The sequence below is a fragment of the Mustela putorius genome, unplaced genomic scaffold (assembly GCF_011764305.1).
Source record: "Mustela putorius furo isolate JIRA1106 unplaced genomic scaffold, ASM1176430v1.1 tig00003853_pilon_pilon_pilon, whole genome shotgun sequence".
Classification (NCBI taxonomy): Eukaryota; Metazoa; Chordata; class Mammalia; order Carnivora; family Mustelidae; genus Mustela; species Mustela putorius.
In genome coordinates, this window is record NW_025422005.1 from 6,581,898 (window position 1) to 6,604,821 (window position 22,924).

Below are 22,924 nucleotides of genomic sequence, written 5' to 3' on the forward strand. Positions count from 1 at the left end.
ATTTCAGCTCTTACCTTACTTTGAGTTTTGCAAATGCAGAGGAAAAAACCAAACACCTACTCAACCACGGGAACTGAAAAGTACTGACTTCCAAGCTTTCCCTGTAGCCGGGGCCCGTGACCTAGACTCCATGGATGAGTACACCATGCTGTGTTTTGGCAGAGGAGAGGGATGAAGCATGTGCTGTACTGTGGTTATGGCCCTGGCAGCCATGATGGGGGCTCCAAGGTCAACTTGTTGGCACGGACATGACCGAGGTACCAATTGGCATTTAGTGTCAGTGGCAGTAGGGGCAGTCCACCATCAGACCTGCATTGTGGAGTCCAGTGTACCTGTTTCTTTTTTGGTTCAACTTTCTGTTTTTCCTGGAGTTGATAAGCACCTCCTTGTCTCTTTATTTGCTATGTTCGCAATGTACTAATCACCAATTCTTCCTCAAACTCTCCAACAGAGCTGTGAAACTCCTCACAGTGCAGCAAATAAGCCAAATGATCTGTCAGCAACTTTTCTGCTTAATCAGTGAGAGCTGGCTTCTTTACTTGCAACCCAGAACCTTGACGGGTGGAGAGAATGGGCAGGATTCCCACCATCACGGCGAAGCAAAGTCCCAGTGGTGCAACTGCTCAGCCCGTGTGGAGATCAGCCGGGCGAGTTTGGAGCAGTACGGCTGAGGGCACCAGGAGGGATATCTTCAAGAAAAAAAAAATGAAGCTGGTGGATTATTGGACCTGTTTACCGTACTAGGAAGAGTTTCATAGTTCCGTTACAGAGTTGGGGGAAGAATTACATATTTGCATATAGAAAACAAAGGAATTATATTTGTACATAGAAAATGAAGCAAATTATAAGTGAGGCAACTATCAACTATAGAAATAACAAAAAGTTGAATAAGAAGGAAATAAAACCAGAATATACTATGTGGTTTAGCATTAAACACTGTTTATGTAGTCATAATAAAATAAGCACTTAAGTTTTTTTTTTTTTTTTTTTTTTTTAAGATTTTATTTATTGAGGGAGGGAGAGGGAGAGGCAGGCTCCCCGCTGAGCAGGGAGCCTGATGCGGGGCTTGATCCCACGACCCTGGGATCATGACCTGAGCCGAAGACAGAGACTTAACCAACTGAGCCACCCAGGCACCCACAATTTTGATTAACAAAAAAATGATCACGTAGCTATGTTCGGAAGATGGAGGGGAGGATATATGTGTGTGTGCAGAAGGCACAGTCTCATCTTCTAAGGTCAGAAGTTAAAAGTCAGAAATCGAGAAGTACCCGTGTGAATCAGTTATTTAGAAAATTGGAGACAAATACCCAAAAAAACATCTGTAGTTGGGGGCGGGCGTTTTGGACGTGCAGGGCAGGGGGGCTGCTCTTTTTTTTTTTTGCTGCAAACGGTTTAGCTTTCATTAATTTTTAAAACCACGTGCTTGCCTAACGTTCCTAGATAACAAAACTTTGAAATCCTCGTCATAGGCTCCATATCCACCCGTTAACAGCTGTTTCCATTTTTTCTATGCTTCCTGATATGTTTTGTCCACAAACAGATGTTGCCATGGCGAACGGGGGGCACCTCCTGGTTCCCTCTCTCGGGGGCTGTATCTGCAGGGCTCTGGTACGCAGGTGCCATTGTGATGACTGTCTTCACTCCTGTTAATTATCATAATTTCCCTGTGATTTTTGATTTTCCACTTTCATGAAAACCACAAGCGAGTATCTTCGTACATGTAGCTTCCCCGCCACCCCCCCCTTTGTATTGCTTCCTTAGGACAATTCCCCAATTTCCCCAAATTACCGGACCTAAGAGCGTGGATCTGTCTCTTGATTTTGATGGGTAGTGTCAGATTCTTCCCTGGGCCTCTCTGGGTGGGCCATGAACTGAACATCCTAGGAGATAGTTGGGATCGAATTTTCATGGTAGATAGTTGGCTCATTTTTCTAATGACATCAGAAGAAGTCAGGAGTCTCTCTCTCTCTTTCCCTTCCTCTCCTTCTCTCTCTTTTTATAGAAGAGAATTTCCAGAGATCTTTGCTTCTCATTCTTCGATGTCTGTGTATTTGGTTCTCCTGCACTGAGGATTTTTTTTTCATATTTAAATATTCAAAATAAAAGTTACCATTCTATTAAATAATAGAAGTTCAAGGGAGACCCATTTAAAATGGGAGAGAGGGGGCGCCTGGGTGGTTGAGTCGGTGAAGCGTCTGCTTTTGCCTCAGGTCACGATCCCAGGGTCCTGGGATCAAGTCCCGAGTCAGGCTCCCTGCTCAGTGGGGAGCCTGCTTCTCCCTCTCCCTCTGCCTCTACCCCCTGCACTCATGCCTTCTTTCTCTCTCAAATAAATAAAATAAAATCTTTTTTTAAAAAAAAGGTTTTATTTATTTATTTGACAGAGAGAGGGAGGGAGCACAAGTGGGGGGAAGGGCAGAGGGAGAGGAAGCAGCAGGCTCCCCTCCCCCCACTGCAACCCGAGCAGGGAGCCCGACGCGGGGCTCCATCCCAGGACCCTGAGATCACGACCCGAGCCGAAGGCACACACTTCACCGACTAAGCCACCAGGCGCCCCAATAAAGAAAATGTTTTTTAAAAAATGGGAGAGTGCAAAGAAGAAGAAACAAAGCAAGAGGGAGGCAGCGGCGGATAGACCAGGACTCGGGCAGCTCCCGCCCAGCTTACCCGCCCAGCGGACCTCGGAGCCTCCGCTAGTTCATCCGTCCTCAGCCTCCATCCGTCCCATCCCTTTCCCTCCTGTGGCGGGAGCCTGGGGTGTCAGACCGCCCTCCAGACCAGCCCCATCTTCCTAGTCCTGGGCATGGTTTTGGGGGTGTCCAACTTGGCTGGCCTCTGGCTTCTGGACATTTCCCTCCGATCCCCCTTTGGAGACCATTTCCTCCTTCACCTGACCACCACCAGGCCCTGCGCGCGTAGCCAAGTTCTCCCTCTTGCGGGGCTGCTCTTCCTTTGCTGTGCCACAGACACTTTCTAGAACCCCACAAACTGGGGTGGCCAGAGGGGGCAGAGGATGCTGCTACTCCCGGGTCTGTAGGGGACCCACCCTGAAGCGGGTCTCGTGGAAGGTTCTGTGTTTCGGGAGAACAGCTCGCCTGTCCTAAAACTACACCTGTTGGGGGAACCCGGGGCCGGTCCATTTTCCATCTGGTCTCTACCTGCAGTTCTTTGTCAGAAAGTTGTTGCGGGCGGGAAGTTCTAAGGCTGCGGCGCTGGAAAGCCTGATTCCCAGCCGTGAGGAGCAGCCGTGAGGAGCAGACACCCCTTCCTGGGCGTTTTATGGCAAGTGGGGCCCGAGTTTTCCCGCATTAATCTTGCCCTGCTGCTCTTGCCCCCGACCCTGGGCTCGTGGCTTTGCCACCTCATTCTTGCCTCACTCACTTCCATTTTCCTCACGGCAGCCAAAGCAATTTTTGTCCAGCATAAAGTCAGGGCTTATCAATCCCCTGCTTAAAACCCTCCAGTGGCCTCCCATTGTCGTGATAACAAAATCTGGCTCCACACTGTGCCTGTGAGGCCCTGCAAGGTCGGGGCTCACCGCCTCTCCCTGTCATCCGGCCTCTGGGTCATTGACTCCAGCTGCCTAGTCTCCTGCCTCAGGGCCTTTGCACTTCTAGCTCCAGCTGCCTGAACCCTATTTCATGGATCTTTGCCTGATCTTGCTCATCCTTTGGGCCTCGACTCCAAAATGATCTCTCTTGAGCGCCCTCCCCTGAACTACCATCCAACGGAGGCCCCCCGCAAGTCCCTTTTCAACTCTTTTCTTACCTGAAGTCATCTTTTCTTTCTTTCTTTTTTTTTTTTTTTTTTTTTGCTTTTCTCCTGTTAGACTAAAAACTCCATAGGATTGGGGATGGTTGTAAAGTGGGGCCTCTGGATAAAGCACCTTGGTAATTCAGCTCTGAAGTGCCTGTGTGCCCCCACTTTGCACATACATTAGGCAACAGGAAAAGCATCCACTTCATTCTCCGAGGAAGAGAGTCTGGAAACAGAACACTTACTAGGAGGACTTTCTGGAGGCTGAGAAGTACCTGAAAATCAGCCCAGGTCAGGAGACCTGGCTTCACGCAGCCTGGTGCAGAAGGCCAGCCCCGATGGCTCCCTGTCCCTTATCCCAGTGACTGCTGCTCTCCTACCCTTCCAGCCCAGGTTGATGGTAGATACTAGATAACGTGCGTAGCCGCTTCGAGATGTTTCTGAGATGCCTCTTAAGCTTTCGGGGTGGTGACTTTCAGCTCTGAAACCTGGGTTTTTGACAGATGTTTTGTCCTGAAGTTCTAAGAGTAAAGCATCTCTCTCTGTAGACGGGTTCACGCTTGCTCTGGAGTAACAGGTGAGGGTACAGGCCTGTCTCATTCAGGGAACCCTCAGGGAGGACGAGGATGTTCACGGCTCGGATAAGCAGGATACAGCTTCCCTTCTCCCCGCTGCTTGTCCCCTGCACCCAGCCGGCTGGGAGTGACTCATGCATTCCGTTGGAAAGCTGTTCCCCAGGGCATGGGACTCCAGCACCAGAAAGCCCATCTTCACATTGAAAAACACTGGGCAGTGGCTCCTACTCGGAGTATCAGCCACACCTGCGATGGCCACGAGAACGACGTGGAACCCCAGCAGACCCAGGAGACAGACTCACAGCCCTAACACAGTGGAACTGCCAGAGAAGCGAGAGGGAGGCCTCGTGGGTCCCGAATTAGGCACAAGCCACCAGCCAGCGGGTGTGCCAGTGCCGGGGAGACTAGGGGATGGGCTGCCACCTCATTCCCGGGCTGCTGGAAGCACTGTGGCTCTGGGATGGCACACCCGTTGCTCGCCCTCCTCTCTTAGAAATAGATGAGGGCCCTAGGGGCACCTGGGTGGCCCTCTCGGTGAAGTGTCTGACTCTGGATTTCAGCTCAGGTCATGGTCGTTTGGTAATCGTGCTGATGATTCGATGTGGGCAGACAGGGCGGTGGTGGTTGACTCAGCAAGGAAGGGTGGCTCATGGTTCATCTTTGGTGGCTGTCTCTAGTGCCTTGAGGTGGGTCTGGCCCTCGCTTAGCCTCTCTCTCCAGGCTATCTCACGCGGCTCTGGGGGGAGCCTGCTGACCCCCCCGTAATGCACTGGGAGCGGCAAAGACCTCTCCCCTAGGCTCCACACTCGGGGCTGCTCCTTTGCTGTCTTCACGAGGGTGTTTGCAGGCGGCTCGGATCATTGTGTCTGAAATGGACCTCTTGCCATCTTGTTGCCCCCAGTTCTGTTTCTCCCTCACACTTCCCCCATGTCAGTGTATTTCCACGCCCCCCCCCAGTCTCCCAAGCCCACCCCGGCTGTCATCCTTACTTGTTTCCCGCGAGCCCCCATCCCATCCCCCATCCCATCCGCCAAGCTCCTGAATATACCTGATTCCCGGCCTTTCTCATCCCTGGAGGCCTGAGCTCCCCACGCCCCACGGCCTGGCTGGCTTCTCTCCGGTCCTTCCACGCTGAGCCAGCCGCAGCATTCTGGATGCAAATCGGGTCCCGTGCTCCTTTGCTAAGGCCGCCCATCACTCTCTGAGTGACACCCAGGCGTCTCCCCTGCAAAGACGCCCCAGGACGTGGTCGGGCTGATCTCTACACCCCAGCTCCTCCCTGGCCTCCCTCCCTGCCCCACCCGCTGGCTCTAGTGGGCGTGGCCTGCCTTCCGACGGCCGCAGACGCGGCTGCCCGCTCTGGTTCTCTGCTCCCCGGTCCTCTTCTCACGGGGGGCTCTTCCCGGCCTCCCCCCAGGGAGTAGGCTCTCTCCATTACATCACCGTTGGGCGTGCCGTCTTCCCCGTGTTGATAGAATGTGGGATCATTCTCCCTACCTACTCCGTGTGTGGGTATTACTGTCTCCCCCGTGCACCGCTCTTGGGACTTAATAAATAGTTTAAACTAATACATCTCAGACTGAGTCATATGTACAAAATATCAAATGCGGTGATACATGAGTGCCAGTTACGTCCATGAGATGAAGTCACCAACAGTAATTGTGAATTCCTGCATTCAGATCCAAGAGATTCATTGAGGGAACCTGACTTCCTGGGAGAAATAGCTGGAAGGTTGGCAGCCAGAGAGCTCAGTATAACTGTTGAAGAACTTTCTTGGGGGAAGGAGCTGATAAGATTTTATTAAGCTAAGCAGTGGGAGTCTGGTACCCAGAACATTCCTCGACAGTTGGCCTGTCAGGCCCCATCCATAGCATCTTTTTTTGCAGAGTACCAGACTTTGGCAAGAGTCTAAAAACTGTGTCGTAGGGAGAAGAGAGGTCCTGAGGTCATCATCCAGGAGAAGGAGCCATCAGACAGCTCCTCGGTACCTCTAGATAACAACACAAAGATCAGGGTTGCCTCCAAGAGGCGGGCCAATTTCCAAGGGAAAGAACTTTCTAAACACTAGAAGCTTCCTAAAATGGAACGTGCAGCTGCAAATGACCGAAAACAACAACGAAATCCAACCCCTTCCCCCCAAAAAACCAAAAAAGACAAACCGTTCCAAGTTTTAAAAAAAGTGGGGGGGGGCATGGAGAGGCTGGGGAGGCAGGGAGATTTTTTTGGCGAATAGAACTGAAGATCCAGGGAGAGCTTCAGGCTTGGCTGGATCCAGGGACTCAAAGGCTGTCTTCAGGACTCCACCACTCTACTGTGAGCTCTCCTCTCCTTCATGGTGGTCTTTTCTCAAGTTTCACCCCTAAGAGCAGCAGGAGGTGGTCACCAGCAGCTCTAGGTGGATATTCTCTTTTCTGCTACTCCAGGAGGCAGTACCTGAAGACAGACACTGGCGTGTCAAAGGCACTGGACTGACTTGACATTTCTCACTCCCATCCTGGAATCACTGTGGCCAGGAGAGGACGCACAGTGATTGGTGGGCCCAGCCTCCTCCTGGTTCCAATCCAGTTCCTGGAGGCGGGGTGGGATGGAGGGTGGAGTTCGGGGCTCTGGGTGGCTAGGCCTGAAGTGGCCAGGAAGTCCGCTTGGCTGAACCACTCCTACTGAGGGTGGGTTGAGTTTGTGAAAAGTCCCCAGCTTCCAGATCAAGAAACTAAAAAGTACCAGCACCCAGAAGCCCCTCGTACCCTTTGACGCTGGGGTGACTGCCCTCATTCTGGGGTCACCCCGTCTCCCCCTCCGCCGCCAACATAGATGAGCTCTGGCTGTGTTCTCTGTGTAATTAGAATCGTGAGCACATACTCTTGTGCCTCACTTCGTTAGTTCGGTTGCACGTTTATGAGATTCGTTTATACCGTTGTGTGCATTTGTAGATCACTCCTTGTCATTGCTATGTAACATCCCACCGGGAAAAGAGACCATCATTTATTTCTCCATTACACTGCTGATGTGCATTTGGGAAGTTTCCAGTTTGGGACTGTTCGGAATAGCAGGGCCGTACACATTCCTGTTTGTGTTTCTTCTTGCACAGGGACTCATGTTTCTGATGAGTGTAGACCAAGGTGTGCAGTTAATTGCTGGGTCAGAGGACATCACCTGCTCACTTTAATAGATACTGCCAAGACCGGATACTTTGTCCAAGCGGTTGTAGCCATTTGTGTTCTTGGAGTAGTTCTAAAGTCCCCAGATTAGTTGGCACCTTTGTCCCATACATTGCGGGGTGATGAGTCTGAGCTTCGTGGAGGGTTGGGGCTTATGAGCAGCTGAACTTGGGTCCTGGGCGCGCAAAGAGAGAGAGGGTTCCTGCTTCCTCCTGTCGCATCTCTGACATTTGGTTACGTCCTGCCCACACCATCCTGGGTCTTCCTTAGGCATGAGCTTTATGCACGGAAGTATGACCGTGCATCCCAGACGGGTGAGGTTAGTTGAAGGCTTCCTTCCACAGCACTATGGGGCAGAAGAGCGAGGGGGTGCATTCGTCTCAGGCACCGCCCCTTTGGCTGGAGTCCCAAGGAGCTCATGCTACTTGTGCCCATCTTGGCCTCAGGGTTGAGTGGCCGCAGGTGCCCTGACTTCCTGAGCGTGGGCAGAACACTTGCAGTGTTGGAAGTGGATTCTCGAGGATTCCTGCCCGTCCCTCCCCCCTATTTTGATTCAAAAAGAAAGCCTTTGGCCTGGCCATTCTCAGAAAGAGGAACCCAAAGTAGGATGTGGTTTTACAATCAGGAACTGGATCCCAGTGGTGGTGACATGGTCGGGCCAGCGCGTCGCGCGTGTCATGCTGCTCCCAGCAGATTCTACACTTAGCCCGTTGGCGAGGCTGAGGTCTGGGCCCTGTTGGCAGAGCCCCTAAAAGAACATATCCCACAAGCTACACAATCCCTTTCAGTCATTTTTCTGAGTCATTTACATCTAGGAGGATGGGACCCCAGGGTAGGGAAACCTTTCTGGAAAGAATAAAAACCAGAACGTAAAGGACAATATTTGACTACATCAGCATCACACACTTTTCCTTCACCAAAAAAGGCACCATAAACAAAATGAAAAGATGACTCAGACCAAAAGAAGATATTTCCAACTCACTTAAGCAACAGATAAATTGAATCTGGAGTATATTTTTTAAAAACCCTATAAACCAATAAGAAAAAGACAACTCCACAGGAAAAAAAAAGGGGCAACATTTATAAGCAGGCTATTTGCAGAAGATAAACATTTTTATGGCTCATAAGGGAAATGCAAATTAAAACGACAAAGGAGCATTCCGTGCGCATCAGATTGGCAGAAACAGTGAATTGGACGAGATACCAAGCGCCGATGGAGATTCGGAGAGTAAGCTGGGGACAGTGCTGGTCCCGTTGCTAATGGGCACCTACCTCTGCTTTCCTTTAGTAAAGCTGAGGCTCTTGTTCTAGCTGTCATAGGTCATGCTAGTGATCCGACAGTTCCCCCAGACCGGTGTGGTCCGGCGTGGTGGCCCCCTGCCAGGTGTTGCTCTTGAGTACTTGGAAATGGGAAAAGTGACCGAAGAACAACATTTTTAAGCGTTTTCTTTCATTTTGATTCATTCAAATGTCAGCATGGATACTAGACTCATTTCTTGGAAAACTTTTCAGTCTGTTTGGAGCAACTTGAGTCCGTGGCCCTCCTTTTTTATCTGTGAAGTGTATGAACATAGAGGTCACGTATTTCCGGTGGAATTGTAGGATCCAAGCTGCAGTGTGCTCAAGTGAAAATACACACCAGATTGCAAAGACTTCATGCCCCAAAAAGAATGTAAACTATCTCATTAGTAATTTTGCCACGTAGAGGGCCATTTTGAAATGACTGTATTTTGGATATATTGGGTTAAGCAAAATAGATGAGTAAACTTAATTTTTATTTTCTTACTTCTTTTGAATGAGACTGCTGGCGACTTTGACATCACCTGTGTGGTTCCCATTGTATTTCTTTGGACAGTGCTCATCCCAACTCTACCTGCACACAAAGGGAGGTGTGTAAGGAGATACATTGTAGCATTGTTTGTAATAACCCGAAAGAGCAGAAACAAACCCTGAGGTTCATCAGCAAGAGAAGGGGTAAACTGTGGTTTATTGACACAGGGAAATAGCACAGGAGTTACAATGAATAAGCCAGAGCTACATGTATCGATGTGGATTAGCCTAAAGAAAATAACGTGGGGGGTGCCTGGGTGACTCAGGGGGTTAAGCCTCTGCCTTTCACTCAAGGTCATGATCTCAGGCTCCTGGGATCGAGCCCCGCATTGCATCGGGCTCTCTGTTCAGCGGGGAGCCTGCTTTCCCCTCTGCCTCTGCCTGCCTCTGTCTACTTGTGATCTCTGTCTGTCAAATAAATAAATAAAATCTTAAAAAAAAAAAAATAACTTGGGTTGCAGGGTCCAGAAGACTCACTCTTCAGAGCTACTCCTACCAAGTTTAAAAACATGCAAAAGTGTTGAGAATTGTTTGTGAATACATATTAGTACAATCAAAGTATAAAAACATGCATGGAAATTACACATAACCAGAATCCAGATGGTGGTAGCTTGGGCGGGGCGGGGGTGGTGGTGGAGATACTCAAAAGACCTTTAATTGTGTCTGTAGCATTTTATTACTGAAGAGTGGGTATGACTGAGGGGGGATACTTCAACAAGTTGTTTGATGGCCAAAGCCATTTTTAAGCCACTGGGTTTCTGGTTAGGAAGTTTCCAAGAGGGGCACCTGAGTGGCTCAGATGGTCAAGCATCTGCCTTCTGTTCTGGTCATGATCTCAGGGCCCTAGGATAGAGCCCCGCATCAGGTCCCTCTGCCTGTTATTCCCCTTGCTTGTGCTCTCTCTGTCAAATAAAAAAAATGTTTTTAAAAAGAAAGAAAGAAAGTTTCCAAGAACTGCAGCCTTTGGTCCTTCTCGAGTCCTGGGCTGTCTGACCAAGGATGCGGCCATCCCCCGCCTCTGTCTGCCAGCTGGGGGCCGTGGCGGAGTGTCCCGCGGGTGTGCATTCCTGAGAAAAAATGATTTGGAATGGGTCTGTGGGTGTCTTGAATTTGGGCCACTGTGCTGAGGGATGGAGGGTGTCGTGAGGCGGGGGGCAGAGTCTGGGGGGCTGTAGGAGCCCCGAGCCACCCCAGGCAGGACGAGGCCCCAGAGGGAGGCAAGTTTGGGGCGCCCACAGGAGAGACTCCTTCCTGAATTTCCTGCCGCCAAAGGTCCCGACATTCGTATTTTCCAGAGAATCCTTTCAAAGGATTCATCAGCATGCTGAGGATGGCTCATTCTGCCTTTTCTTCCTTTTCAGGACAAGCAGGGTCTGAGAGGTGAGAGAGCAGAATGCCCCCTGGGGTTGACTGCCCCATGGAATTCTGGGCCAAGGAGGAGAACCAGAGTGTGGCTGTTGACTTCCTGCTGCCCACGGGGGTCTATCTGAACTTCCCCGTGTCCCGGAATGCCAACCTCAGCACCATCAAGAAGGTACGATCCCCACCTTCGAGCTTGGAACTCGGAGGGCAAGACAGACAGACGCCCAGGCTCGGATCTGAGATCCGATAAAACAGATTTCAGAAGATAAATAATACCTAACATTTGTTTACAAGCTTACAGTTAGAGCGCAGCCCAGCCCGCATTCTGAATTCAGCTTCTCCCTTTATCAGGACAGGATTACAGTTGCTGGATTCCAGTGGGAGCCTCGGGGTGTGGTTCCCATGGTGGCTTTCCCTTTTCTCCATGACTGTGCTATCATTTCTGGAACCGATCCCCAGCCCTGGCCACTTGAAAGAGTCTTATCAGTCTTTTCTCTGTAGAGCTGTCATCGTAGTAAACATCATCTTTGGAAATAGTTTTGGGTTTTGTTGAATAATTTTCAGGGGTGGATTACTGAGTCAAAGGGTTAGACATCTGGAAAGGATTTGGCAGAGACTGTCTTGTGATCTCCCAGAGGGCTTGTCTCACTTGCGAAGTGTGGGATTTAGTGGGTCATGCCAGAGGGCAAGACCTCAGCTCAGAATTTTAAAAACTTACACTTGGGAGTGGAACAAAAAAAGAATAAAAAGGAAAGAAAAAACAAAAAAGGAAGAAAGCAGTGGATCATCTTTGAGGTTTTCTTTTTCTTTTTAAATTTCCCCTTCCTGGGAGATTTCTTTAAAAATTAAATTTTGGGGGGCGCCTGGGTGGCTTAGTGGGTTGAGCCTCTGACTTCAGGTCAGGTCATGATCTCAGGTCCTGGGATCGAGCCCCGTATTGGGCTCTCCGCTCAGCGGGGGGTCTGCTGCCCCTTCCTCTTCTGCCTGCCTCTCTGCCTACTTGTGATCTCTCTCTCTCTCAAATAAATAAATAAAATCTCTTCCCGCCCATTTCAAAAGTATGGATGCATTGATTGGGGCAAAGAGGGAAAAGTAGAAGGAGGGAAAAAATCACCTGTGATTCTGCTCTTATGAGACAGCCACAGTGAACACTTGGGCTGTTCTGTTTTCTATGGAGTGTTGTTTTTTGTGATAATTCCGGTTATGAGCTTTTTTTTTTTTTTTTTTTTTTTATCTGAGTGAACATAACCTCTTTCTCATGTGATTAACTCTATTGTAAGGGTAATCTGTTTTTCCTGAGCCATACGTGCATTGCTACTACAGTTCCGACAGTGCAGAAATACAAGACGCCTGGGTCCCTGTGCACACCCCAGTTTGCTTTTGGCGTCTCCATACTTTTATTTCTCCGAGAGGCCAGCTGGTGAATATTCTCGGCTTTTCTGGCCATCTGGTATTTATTGCAAACACTCAACTCTGCCAGTGCGGGGCCCAGGGCGGCCTTAGACACAGCGGGTATGAGTGGGTGTGGCTGTCTTAGGTAACTGGGGAGTGGACCAGGTTTTGCCTGCAGACCCTACTTCCTCTTGTCAAATCCTGCTCTCTATTCATTACTATGTTTATTCGAGTTGTTTTTATGGAAATGGGCTTGAATTATATCTGCTGTTATATGCCTTGGGGTTTTTGTGGTTTTTTTTTTAAGATTTTATTGATTTGGGACACCTGGGTGGCTCAGTTGGTTGGATGACTGCCTTCGGCTCAGGTCATGATCCTGGAGTCCCGGGATCGAGTCCCGCATCGGACTCCCAGCTCCATGGGGAGTCTGCTTCTCCCTCTGACCTTCTCGTTCATTCTCTCACTGTCTCTCTCTCAAGTAAATTAAAAAAAAAAAAAAAAAGATTTTATTGATTTATTGGACAAAGAGAGACAGAGAGGGAACACAAGCAGAGGGAGTGGGAGAGGGAGAAGCAGACTTTCCGCTAGGTGGAAACCCTGATGGTGGGGCTCGATCCCAGGACCCCGGGATCATGACCTGAGCCAAAGGCAGACGCTTAACAACTGAGCGCCCAGGCGCCCCTATACCTTCAGGGTTTCTTCCTACTTAGCATGTCTCTTAGAGCCTTCTGTGCCTGTTCATACAGGTGTTCTAGATTCTGGGTCATGCCCCGCCCCCCAATCCCTTTGTGCTGATGGGCCATAATTATCCATCCCCTGTGGAAGATGAATAGGGCTGGTCTCCTCTCTCCCGCCCTCTCTGTGACTCAGTGCTGAACACCTTTGCACTAAAACTTGACCATTAGATGGCTCTCCCAGGGGTCCCCTGGGGACACCTCATCCTGAGGGCACCTGCTGACCGCCCTAACTGAACACAGCCCATAGAGGGCTTGACAGCTCTCTTGGTGTGTTCAGCTTTTCTGAATCCATTGCCAACATTTGGAAATCAGAACCCCAGAATGATTAGCTGTGGGGCGGGGGAGGGGGTTGCCTGGAGGTCATGTCTGGCCGGCTATCTCTCAAGAGTAACATACAGGGGAGACTGGGCAGGCTTTCGGCATGGACCAGGCGCCCTCCACAGAAGGGCAGCGATGGAGGCTTAGGGGACCCATGGGGTCAGCGTTCATGGGGTCTGGAGAGGACAGGGTTTGGGGATCTCGGCTTTGCCCTCTGGTCGGGGTCATGCAGGGCCGAACCACCAGGCTGAGGCCTGCCCCCAGCCACCTCGAGGCTCCCCATGGCCCTGCATGCCTTGGCCGGAGGGGCTGACCGGCCGCTGTCCCATCAGGTGTTGTGGCACCGAGCCCAGTATGAGCCGCTCTTCCACATGCTCAGCGACCCCGAGGCCTACGTGTTCACCTGCGTCAACCAGACCGCGGAGCAGCAGGAGCTGGAGGACGAGCAGCGGCGGCTCTGCGACATCCAGCCCTTCCTGCCCGTGCTGCGCCTGGTGGCCCGAGAGGGGGACAGAGTGAAGAAGCTGGTCAACTCCCAGATCAGCCTCCTCATCGGCAAAGGTGACCCGCGGGTGGGTGGGCTGGCCCCGGCCCCCGGCCCTAGCCGCACCGCCCCCCCACCTCCTGCCCCTCGTGCTGACCCAGCCTCCCCGCTTCCCAGGCCTCCATGAGTTCGACTCCCTGCACGACCCCGAAGTGAATGCCTTTCGCACCAAGATGCGCCAGTTCTGCGAGGAGGCGGCGGCGCGGCGGCAGCAGCTGGGCTGGGAGGCTTGGCTGCAGTACAGCTTCCCGCTGCAGCTGGAGCCCTCGGCCCGGAGCTGGGGGGCCGGCACCCTGCGGGTCCCCAACCGGGCCCTCTTGGTCAACGTCAAGTTTGAGGGCAGCGAGGTGAGCCCATGGCCCCTGCGGGGCACGCTGGCCCGTCGGCAGCGCCCGAGCTGCGGGGACATTTTCCCGTGAGACTTCCCAGCCTACCCCCGCAAGCACTTGGGTCCACTGTCCTCCCGGTGGCACTGGCTGGGACTTGCAGGGCACCCATGCCTGCGAGGGGCTCAGGCAGATGTCCCACGGGGCAAGTTGGACGAGGCCGAATGACCAGACGGCCTTGGTCATGGGTCCATTCATTCGTTCAGTAACTGTTTCTGGGCTGTCGGCCGTGTGCCTTCATCAGACTCTGCCTCACGTTCGGGGCGGCGGTGGAGGGTCCGGGCTGGGGGGGGGGGCTCATTCCAGACAAATAGGCAGGGCCACCCTCTGCGTCCCGGAAGCCATGGGCCCTCTGCGAGGGTGGAGGGCTGACCCTCCCCCCTCCCCCTAGGAGAGCTTCACCTTCCAGGTGTCCAGCAAGGACGTGCCGCTGGCGCTGATGGCCTGTGCGCTCCGGAAGAAGGCCACGGTGTTCCGGCAGCCGCTGGTGGAGCAGCCCGAGGACTACGCGCTGCAGGTGAACGGGAAGCACGAGTACCTGTACGGCAGCTACCCCCTCTGCCAGTTCCAGGTGAGGGCTGAGGTCTGGGAGGGGCCCTGCGCTCCCGGGCTCCCCAGGGCCCTGGGCCAGGGCCCGGCTGGTGGGGGGGAACTGGGCCTTTGGGGGTCACAGCCAGAGCGTCCCCTCGCTGGGCTGCCCTCCCTTGTGCCCCAAGGAGGGCTCCATCTTCGGGAAGTGGGTGGGGGGGGGCAAAGGGTCAGCAGGAGAGGCCGGGAAGGCCTGGGATCAGCAGTGGGGGCATCGGGGAGTCCCCGGGGCTGAGGCCTGGCTGGGGCTGCCCCGTCGGCCGCTCACTGTGCCCGCCACCCCCCATCACAGTACATCTGCAGCTGTCTACACAGCGGGCAGACCCCCCACCTGACCATGGTGCACTCCTCCTCCATCCTCGCCATGCGGGACGAGCAGAGCGACCCCGCCCCCCAAGTCCAGAAACCACGCACCAAACCGCCCCCCATTCCCATGAAGAAGGTGAGCTGGTGCCTTCCACCTCCCCTGGCCTCCATCGCTTCCTCCCCGCTGTTGTCCGGCCCTGGAGCCTAGTGCTAACGCTGAGGGCTGGGCGCCGGTCCAGGGCCCCTCATCTCATGCTCCTTGGTGGGTCGGTGTTGAGAGCTGGGCCTTGAACTTGGCCCTCCACCAGTGTGCAGGGGCAGGGGGTGTTGTCTGAGCTTCCCAGGGCAGCCCCCGGGCCCGGCTCATGGGCTGCCCTTCTGTTCCTCCTGCCCCCTGCACTGGAGAGAGGGAGGCAGAACACCATGCCCAGCAGAGCTCGGGGGTCCTGGGCACCTGCACGGCAGGCTTTTCTGGCAGATCGTGGTATCGTCGTATCATGGGGGGGGGCATCTAAGCCTTCTCACCATCTGGCAACACGCACCCTACCCATGAGTGGCCAGGGGCGCCAGCCTCGGGAGCTTCCCCGGGATTCTTCTGCGTTGACGGCCCTGCTTCTCCCCCTCTGGCCCGCCCCAGCCTTCTTCCTTGTCCCTGTGGTCCCTGGAGCAGCCTTTCTGCGTGGAGCTGATTCAGGGCAGCAAAGTGAATGCCGATGAGCGGATGAAGGTAGGGGCTCCTAGGGGCAGCGGGGATGTTTTCTGCACAAACAAGGTGGCTGTGGTCTAGAGGGGTGGCAGAGGAAGAAGGGGGGGGTCACATGAAAGCCACCTGACCACATTACCCAGCATCCCTGCCTGGGGTGGCTGTGAGCCGCTTCAAAACAGGAAGGGGGGAGGGGGGCTGGCTGGCCGGCCAGAGGCTAATTCGTAGAAACCAGGCTCAGCGAGTTCTGGGTATTTGACTTGGGTGGAAGTTGTGGGGCCAGGCCCAGGGAAGTGGGAACAGCAGGGTCTGGGAGGTGACAGGTGCGGAAGAGGGGTGGCCCCGGCTGGGCCCGACTGGGCCCTGGGGCCTTGGGACTCCCAGGAGGCACTTGGGAGGCGTGCTGTGGACCCCGGGGCGCCAAGCCCATTTCGGGGGTTGGTCACACACCCCATCTCCCTCCATCCCCAGGAGGGGCTTACTGTCCCATTTGCGGGACGTTACTCCTGGGTCCACGGAGGTTGGTCTGTTGGTGGAGCACTTTCTGTCGGGGTGATTTCACAGCAGGCGGGGCTGGGTTTCCCAGACGGCACCCTGGAGCCCTGGCTGGAGGCGGGTTTCTGGCTGGGCCCCGAGAGCTGTCAGGGCAGAGTTGGAGGACACAGGGCAGGGGTGTTCTGGTGAAATGAAACCCTGCCTGCTCGCGGGGCTCCTAAGATTCTGAGCAGTGGAGGGAGCTCGCAGGCTGCAGAGCAAGAAGGAACCCTGGAGTTCCCAAACCCCAGTAGGGAAACTGAGGCCCCGAGCAGGGAAACGACAGAGTCTTGGGGAGCCCATGCATAGCCCATGTGCCCTTCCCTTCACCCTGTGGCCCCTTGTCCCACCCAAGCACTCAGCTGTCCCCCTTCGGTGCCGCTTTCTTCCGAGTGGCAAGTGGGATTCAGCCCCGTGGGAGGTGAGGATGTGCAGGAGCTTGGAGCCTTAGGTGGGTGCGAGAGCCTCAGAGGGGCAAGGGAGGCGGCTGTCTGGCACCCGGCCCCCGACACCCGTGCCTCCCGCAGCTGGTGGTGCAGGCCGGGCTCTTCCATGGCAACGAGACGCTGTGCAAGACGGTGTCCAGCTCGGAGGTGAGCGTGTGCTCCGAGCCCGTGTGGAAACAGCGGCTGGAGTTCGACATCAACATCTGCGACCTGCCTCGCATGGCCCGTCTCTGCTTTGCACTTTACGCCGTGATTGAGAAGGCCAAGAAGGCTCGCTCCACCAAGAAGAAATCCAAGAAGGCGGTGGGTGGGGTCGCCTGGGAGGCTGGGGCCAGGCCTCCGGGAGCTGGTGTGCTGTGACCCAGGGCCACCCCTGTCCACTCCCAGCAGGGGTGCACCTCGGGGATGGGGGATGGGGCGACCCTCCCTCCTACACCCCACCTCCCCTTCTGGCCACCATCCTTGCCATGTGTCAGCTCTGGGTCTCAGGGCTGACGAGCAGCGGTGAACTCAGAGGCTCCTGGGGGAACCTGGAGGCTGCCCTCTGGGCTGGACGGACAGACGCACTGTCCGCACAGGCAGCAGGGTGTCCTGAGTCAGCTGCCAGCAGGGAATGAATGGGGGTTGGGCACTGAGTCACCAGGCCCAGGATGTGACTGGACACTGAGCCACACCGACTTATCCCACTGAGCCACACCGACTTACCCCACTGCTGAGCTGGGCCAGCCGTCTGGGGCTGGTGTGGTTGGTTTGGGGGCTTCTCGAGAAACCCGAAGTAGGGGTGCCTCTGGGAGCAGAAGGGAGCCGAGAGGTGGCTGATCGTGCTTGCTTCCTCCCAGGGAGTCTGGGCGAGGGCGGGGAAGCTCGGCCTGAAGGCGTTGGCCGTCCTGCCGGTGAGCGAGCTGAGCCTCTGCGGTTGCTGGCCCTGACCTGCCCGTGCTCTTTCCCAGGACTGTCCCATCGCCTGGGCCAACCTCATGCTGTTCGACTACAAGGACCAGCTCAAGACCGGGGAATGCCGCCTATACATGTGGCCGTCAGTCCCAGGTCCGTCCAGGCGGAAGGGAGAGGGTGGGGGAGCGCGCTCCCAGAGGGGGCCATTCCCCAGGCAACTCCCGTCTGTCCCTGTGTCCAGACGAGAAAGGGGAGCTGCTGAACCCCGCGGGAACCGTGCGGAGCAACCCCAACACAGAGAGCGCTGCGGCCCTTGTCATCTGCCTCCCTGAGGTGGCCCCCTACCCCGTGTACTACCCCACCCTGGACAAGGTCAGCCCCCTCGCCATCCAGGGTCTGCGATGGTCCAGAGGCCGTGGGACTCAGGATGACTGTTCTTGACTCTGCCTCTGGGCTTCCCGCCACCCATCCCCTGAGTTGCCCAGGGCTGGGGCTTGGTCAGCACGCACAGTTGGGGACTCCTGGATTCTCCAGAACCCGCATGTGCTCTAGAACAGGGGTTCTCGTTCAGGGCCATGTGGCTCCCCAGGGGACTTGGGGCAAGGTTCAGAGACCCTTTTGGTTGTCCTAGCTGGTGGGGGAGATGCTCCTGGCATCTGTGAGGTGGAGGCTGGGGATGCTGGGCACAGGACAGCACTCACCCCAAGGTCAGGGGTGCCGAGGGGTTGACACACACCCTCTGCCCTCCACCCCACATCCCGGGGGGCCCTGCCAGGGCTGGCCCAGGGTCCGGGTCCCCGCTGACATGGAGCCCCTCATTGCAGATTCTGGAGCTGGGGCGGCACGGGGAGCACGGGCGCTTCAGTGAGGAGGAGGTGAGCCGGGGGCCGGGGGCCGGGGGCGGTGGGGCGCCCGGCTGGGCCGCAGCTCACCCTGCCTGCCCCCCTCAGCAGCTACAGCTACGGGAGATCCTGGAGCGGCGCGGGTCCGGGGAGCTGTACGAGCACGAGAAGGACCTGGTGTGGAAGATGCGGCACGAGGTCCAGGAGCGCTTCCCGGAGGCGCTGGCCCGCCTGCTGCTGGTCACCAAGTGGAACAAGCATGAGGATGTGGCCCAGGTGGGGGCGGGGTTGGGGTCGGGGGCTTGTGTGCGGAGGGGAGGGCCTCTTGCCCAGGGGCACCTTGACCGCCATCGGGCTCCCCCAGATGCTCTACCTGCTGTGTTCCTGGCCCGAGCTGCCAGTCCTGAGCGCCCTGGAGCTGCTGGACTTCAGCTTCCCCGACCGCCACGTGGGCTCCTTCGCCATCAAGTCTCTGCGGAAGCTGACGTGAGTCCCCCAGGCTCCCGGCTCCCGGCTCCTGGCGCAGGGTGTTCGGTCCCGTGTGCCCCGGCGGGTGGAGCCCCGGTGGGTGGAGCCCGTGCTGGTGGCGGGGGTGTGGCAGGTTGGACTGCAGGGGGCCTGGGGTCTGCTCAGGTGAGGCCGGCCTTCCTTCTCCGCAGGGACGATGAGCTTTTCCAGTACCTGCTGCAGCTGGTGCAGGTGCTCAAGTACGAATCCTACCTCGACTGCGAGCTGACCAAGTTCCTGCTGGACCGGGCGCTGGCCAACCGCAAGATCGGCCACTTCCTCTTCTGGCACCTCCGGTAGCGCACCCCTTTGCACCCCCCCCCCCCCGGCCTGCCGGCCTTCTGTCCTCTGCTCCAACCCGGGCCATGGCCCTGCCAGGCCTCCGCTCAGCAGTCCCTCCCTCTCTCTCCCCCTCCAGCTCCGAGATGCACGTGCCCTCCGTGGCCCTGCGCTTCGGCCTCATCATGGAGGCCTACTGCAGGGGCAGCACCCACCACATGAAGGTGCTGATGAAGCAGGTGAGGCACGGGGTCTGCCCCTCTAGAGCCACCCCCCGGGGGGGCGGGGCCGAGGCTCGGAGCCCCGCCCCCTCTTGGCCTCCCACCGTCTGGTTCTCCCTGCAGGGCGAGGCGCTGAGCAAGCTGAAGGCCCTCAATGACTTCGTCAAAGTGAGCTCCCAGAAGACCACCAAGCCCCAGACCAAGGAGCTGATGCACCTGTGCCTGCGCCAGGAGACCTACCTGGAGGCCCTGTCCCACCTGCAGTCCCCGCTGGACCCCAGCACGCTGCTGGCTGACGTCTGGTGAGCCCCGCGCCCCGCCCTGCTGGGGGCCCCCGCGGAGGGCGCGCTCCCCGCTCACTGCTGTCTGGCCCGCAGCGTGGAGCAGTGCACCTTCATGGACTCCAAGATGAAGCCGCTTTGGGTGATGTACAGCAACGAGGAGGCGGGCAGCGACGGCAGCGTAGGCATCATCTTCAAGAACGGGGACGGTGAGCAGGCGGGCGGGGAGAGCTCTGGGGAGGCCGCCCCCCACCCCCCAACCGGGCAGGTGGGCTGAGGAGCTGGGGTCCTGGCACGCTGGGGGTGCAGAGCCCCCAGAAGCTCCTGCTTTTCCTTCCCGGGGGCCGGCTGCCCAGACCTCCGCCAGGACATGCTGACGCTTCAGATGATCCAGCTCATGGATGTTCTGTGGAAGCAGGAGGGGCTGGACCTGAGGTGAGAGGCCGTCCTGTCCTCCGCTTGTCGTCGCTGCAGGCCTGGGACCCTGTCCCTTTAGAGGCATCCGCTGTCCAAGCCAGCACGGCCACCTCCGTGGGAGAAGCGGTCGCTCGAAGAAGAGCGGAGGCCGGTTTACATTAGGGCCGAGGGAGGCGATAGGCTGTAGAGGGAGGGTGGAGGAGGGCAGGCCTGGCACTCCGCAGCGGTCTCGCTCCCGGGTTTCCTTTGTCCCACACGTCCTGGGCCGCCTGCCTCGTCTTGGGAAGCAGTGGCATCCTCTTCCAGACCACCTGGGTTTCTCTCTGAGCAAACATGAGCTCGGCCAAAGTGCCGCCGTTTCTTCCTTGCGTGTTGGATGCTGGGGCTGATCCCTCCTGGAGCGCCCCCCCCCAGCCCCGGTCTAGACACCCAGGACTCCTCCCCAGCACTTCTCCCCTCCCTTGCAGCATCTCCTGGGGCTCTTTTGGCTGTACTGAGCTGCTCTGGGTGGGGCGGAGTGTTGAGCTGCCCCAGGGACAGCCTGTGACCTGGGCATTTCCCTGCCCCTCCTCCCCTCTGGCTAGGATGACCCCCTACGGCTGCCTCTCCACCGGGGACCGCACAGGCCTCATCGAGGTGGTGCTTCACTCAGACACCATCGCCAACATCCAGCTGAACAAAAGCAACATGGCGGCCACGGCTGCCTTCAACAAAGATGCACTGCTTAACTGGCTCAAGTCCAAGAACCCTGGGTAGGCTCTGGGCCCCGGGCACAGAGGCCTCTCCTTTCCAAAAGCTGCTGTTTAGTAGGAGTCAAGGGTGAGGGGCAGGGCCGTTGACAGTCCTCATGGCTTTGTGGCTCAGCAGAGGACCAGGTCTGCTCTGTTGGGACAGGGCGGGTCTCCCTTCCCCCAGGGGTCAGTTAGCTGTTAGGGACGGGAAATCACCACCAGATACTACGGGGCCGCAGACCTGCCGCTTAAGCTGGCTGAGCGGAGTGGTTCTCTGACCTTGAACCACTCATGAAACTGTGCACAGCTGGTTGCTTCACCAGCCTGGCTGGCCCAAGTCCTATGTCTCCGTGTGGCCCTCCCCACCACCGTGAGTGGACCGGTCTTGGCTTCCTTCCCCAGGAACAGGTTAGTTGGACAGTTGCCAGGTGTCCGAAGGCCGAGGCTGCGGGAGGAGCCCAGTACCGCTTCCTCCCTGTCCCATTGGTCCCGGCGCATCATTAGGCCAGATTCAAGGGGAGGGGACATAGGACCCCCCTTTTGGTAGAATTTGCTGGGAAATGGCGTGGCCCTGGTTGGTCATCCCCCTTCCCACCAACGCACACACAGGGAGGCCTTGGATCGCGCCATTGAGGAGTTCACCCTCTCCTGTGCTGGCTACTGTGTGGCCACTTACGTGCTGGGCATCGGTGACCGGCACAGCGACAACATCATGATCCGTGAGAACGGGCAGGTAGGGGCAGAGCCTGCGGCCATGTGGGCGGCGCCCCGGGCCCTCCCCGCACCCCCTTCCCCGACCCGCGCCCTCTCATCGCCGACCACTCGTCCTTCCCTCTTCTTAGCTCTTCCACATTGATTTTGGCCACTTTCTGGGGAATTTCAAGACCAAGTTTGGAATCAACCGTGAGCGAGTCCCGTTCATCCTCACTTATGACTTTGTGCACGTGATCCAGCAGGGGAAGACGAACAACAGTGAGAAATTCGAAAGGTGAGGGTGCTCGGGGGTTGGGGGGAGGGCGGTGGTCCCGGGCTGGGCTCAGGGTCAGGTCCTGCAGGAAAAGGTGGGGGTGCGGTGGTCGGAGTGGGGGCGGTTTCCAGGGCCCGAGCAGGGTGGGAATGGTGGGGAGCACTCGGAGCCCCGCCTCCCACCTTCCTGCATCCCCTGCAGATTCCGGGGTTACTGCGAACGCGCCTACACCATCCTGCGACGCCACGGGCTGCTGTTCCTCCACCTCTTTGCCCTGATGCGGGCCGCTGGCCTGCCTGAGCTCAGCTGCTCCAAAGACATCCAGTATCTCAAGGTAAATGCCAGAGGGTCCTCCCGGACAGCCCCACCTGCCCCCGAGTCCCCAAGGCCTGCCTGTGAGCACAGCGGACCCTACCGGGCATTCCCCGCACGGGTTCTTCAGGCCTCCCATGACCCGGACCCCACGGGGCACTCCCCGCGTGGGTTCCTCAGGCCGCCTGTGACCCAGCACGGGGCCTGGTGGCGTCAGCCTGGTCCTGTTGCCAGTGTGTCGGGACCTCCCTTGGCCCACCCTCTTGTCCGGCATTGGCTGTGGTGGTTCTGCTCAGACAGGAGCGTGGGATTAGATACCTTCCCTCTTCATTTATTTTTTTTATTTTTTTAAAGATTTTATTTATTTATTTGACAGACAGAGATCACAAGTAGGCAGAGAGGCCGGCAGAGAGAGAGGAGGAAGCAGGCTCCCTGCCAAGCAGAGAGCCCGACCCGGGCTCGATCCCATGACCCTGAGATCATGACCTGAGCTGAAAGCAGAGGCTTTAACCCACTGAGCCACCCAGGCGCCCCCCCTTCCCTCTTCATTTAAAGATGCTTTGCCCTCCTATGGCTTTTCAGTGTGGGAGAAACGGGTCAGGAGGGTGGTCAGGCACGACGGACGAGCCCCTCCTTGGTGCCTGGTTCGTGCAGAATGATGCTGCCCCCCCCCCCCCCGCCGCCCAAAGTTCATTTCCAGTGCAGACGGTGAGGCTACCTGTCCCACTCCGGGGACTTTGGGGGCCGTGGTTCCTGGCTGGAGTCGGCATCTTACTTGGCGGGCGGGTCAGGAGGCCCATCTTGGTTTGGGATCAGAACAGAGAGCTTTAGGTCT

At 56.4% G+C, this 22,924-nt stretch overlaps 1 protein-coding gene and 1 long non-coding RNA gene across 10 annotated transcripts in view; one reads left to right on the forward strand and one right to left on the reverse strand.

Annotated features, from left to right (window-relative positions):
- PIK3CD (phosphatidylinositol-4,5-bisphosphate 3-kinase catalytic subunit delta) overlaps positions 1-22,924 on the forward strand; it is a 64,540-nt gene that overhangs the window by 40,067 nt on the left and 1,549 nt on the right. For 6 of the 9 annotated variants that reach the window (XM_045063698.1, XM_004768606.3, XM_013064594.2 and 3 more), the window contains 21 exons: positions 10,684-10,856; positions 13,464-13,692; positions 13,793-14,022; positions 14,453-14,632; positions 14,942-15,091; positions 15,593-15,682; positions 16,720-16,941; positions 17,589-17,685; positions 17,774-17,904; positions 18,357-18,407; positions 18,483-18,650; positions 18,739-18,860; positions 19,034-19,177; positions 19,300-19,399; positions 19,505-19,683; positions 19,759-19,871; positions 20,019-20,097; positions 20,664-20,831; positions 21,420-21,543; positions 21,653-21,798; positions 21,979-22,111. In XM_045063698.1, coding sequence (XP_044919633.1) covers positions 10,716-10,856; positions 13,464-13,692; positions 13,793-14,022; positions 14,453-14,632; positions 14,942-15,091; positions 15,593-15,682; positions 16,720-16,941; positions 17,589-17,685; positions 17,774-17,904; positions 18,357-18,407; positions 18,483-18,650; positions 18,739-18,860; positions 19,034-19,177; positions 19,300-19,399; positions 19,505-19,683; positions 19,759-19,871; positions 20,019-20,097; positions 20,664-20,831; positions 21,420-21,543; positions 21,653-21,798; positions 21,979-22,111 — 2,997 coding nt within the window. In that variant the 5' untranslated portion in view covers positions 10,684-10,715. The remainder of the gene's footprint in view (positions 1-10,683; positions 10,857-13,463; positions 13,693-13,792; positions 14,023-14,452; positions 14,633-14,941; positions 15,092-15,592; positions 15,683-16,719; positions 16,942-17,588; positions 17,686-17,773; positions 17,905-18,356; positions 18,408-18,482; positions 18,651-18,738; positions 18,861-19,033; positions 19,178-19,299; positions 19,400-19,504; positions 19,684-19,758; positions 19,872-20,018; positions 20,098-20,663; positions 20,832-21,419; positions 21,544-21,652; positions 21,799-21,978; positions 22,112-22,924) is intronic. The other 3 variants (XM_004768607.3, XM_045063699.1, XM_045063700.1) reach the window with 3 other exon arrangements.
- Positions 1,102-5,847, reverse strand: LOC123387296. The gene is made up of 3 exons (XR_006601656.1): positions 5,383-5,847; positions 1,797-1,883; positions 1,102-1,646 (listed from the first exon to the last, which is right to left on the reverse strand). It is a non-coding gene; the product is annotated as an uncharacterized LOC123387296 (long non-coding RNA).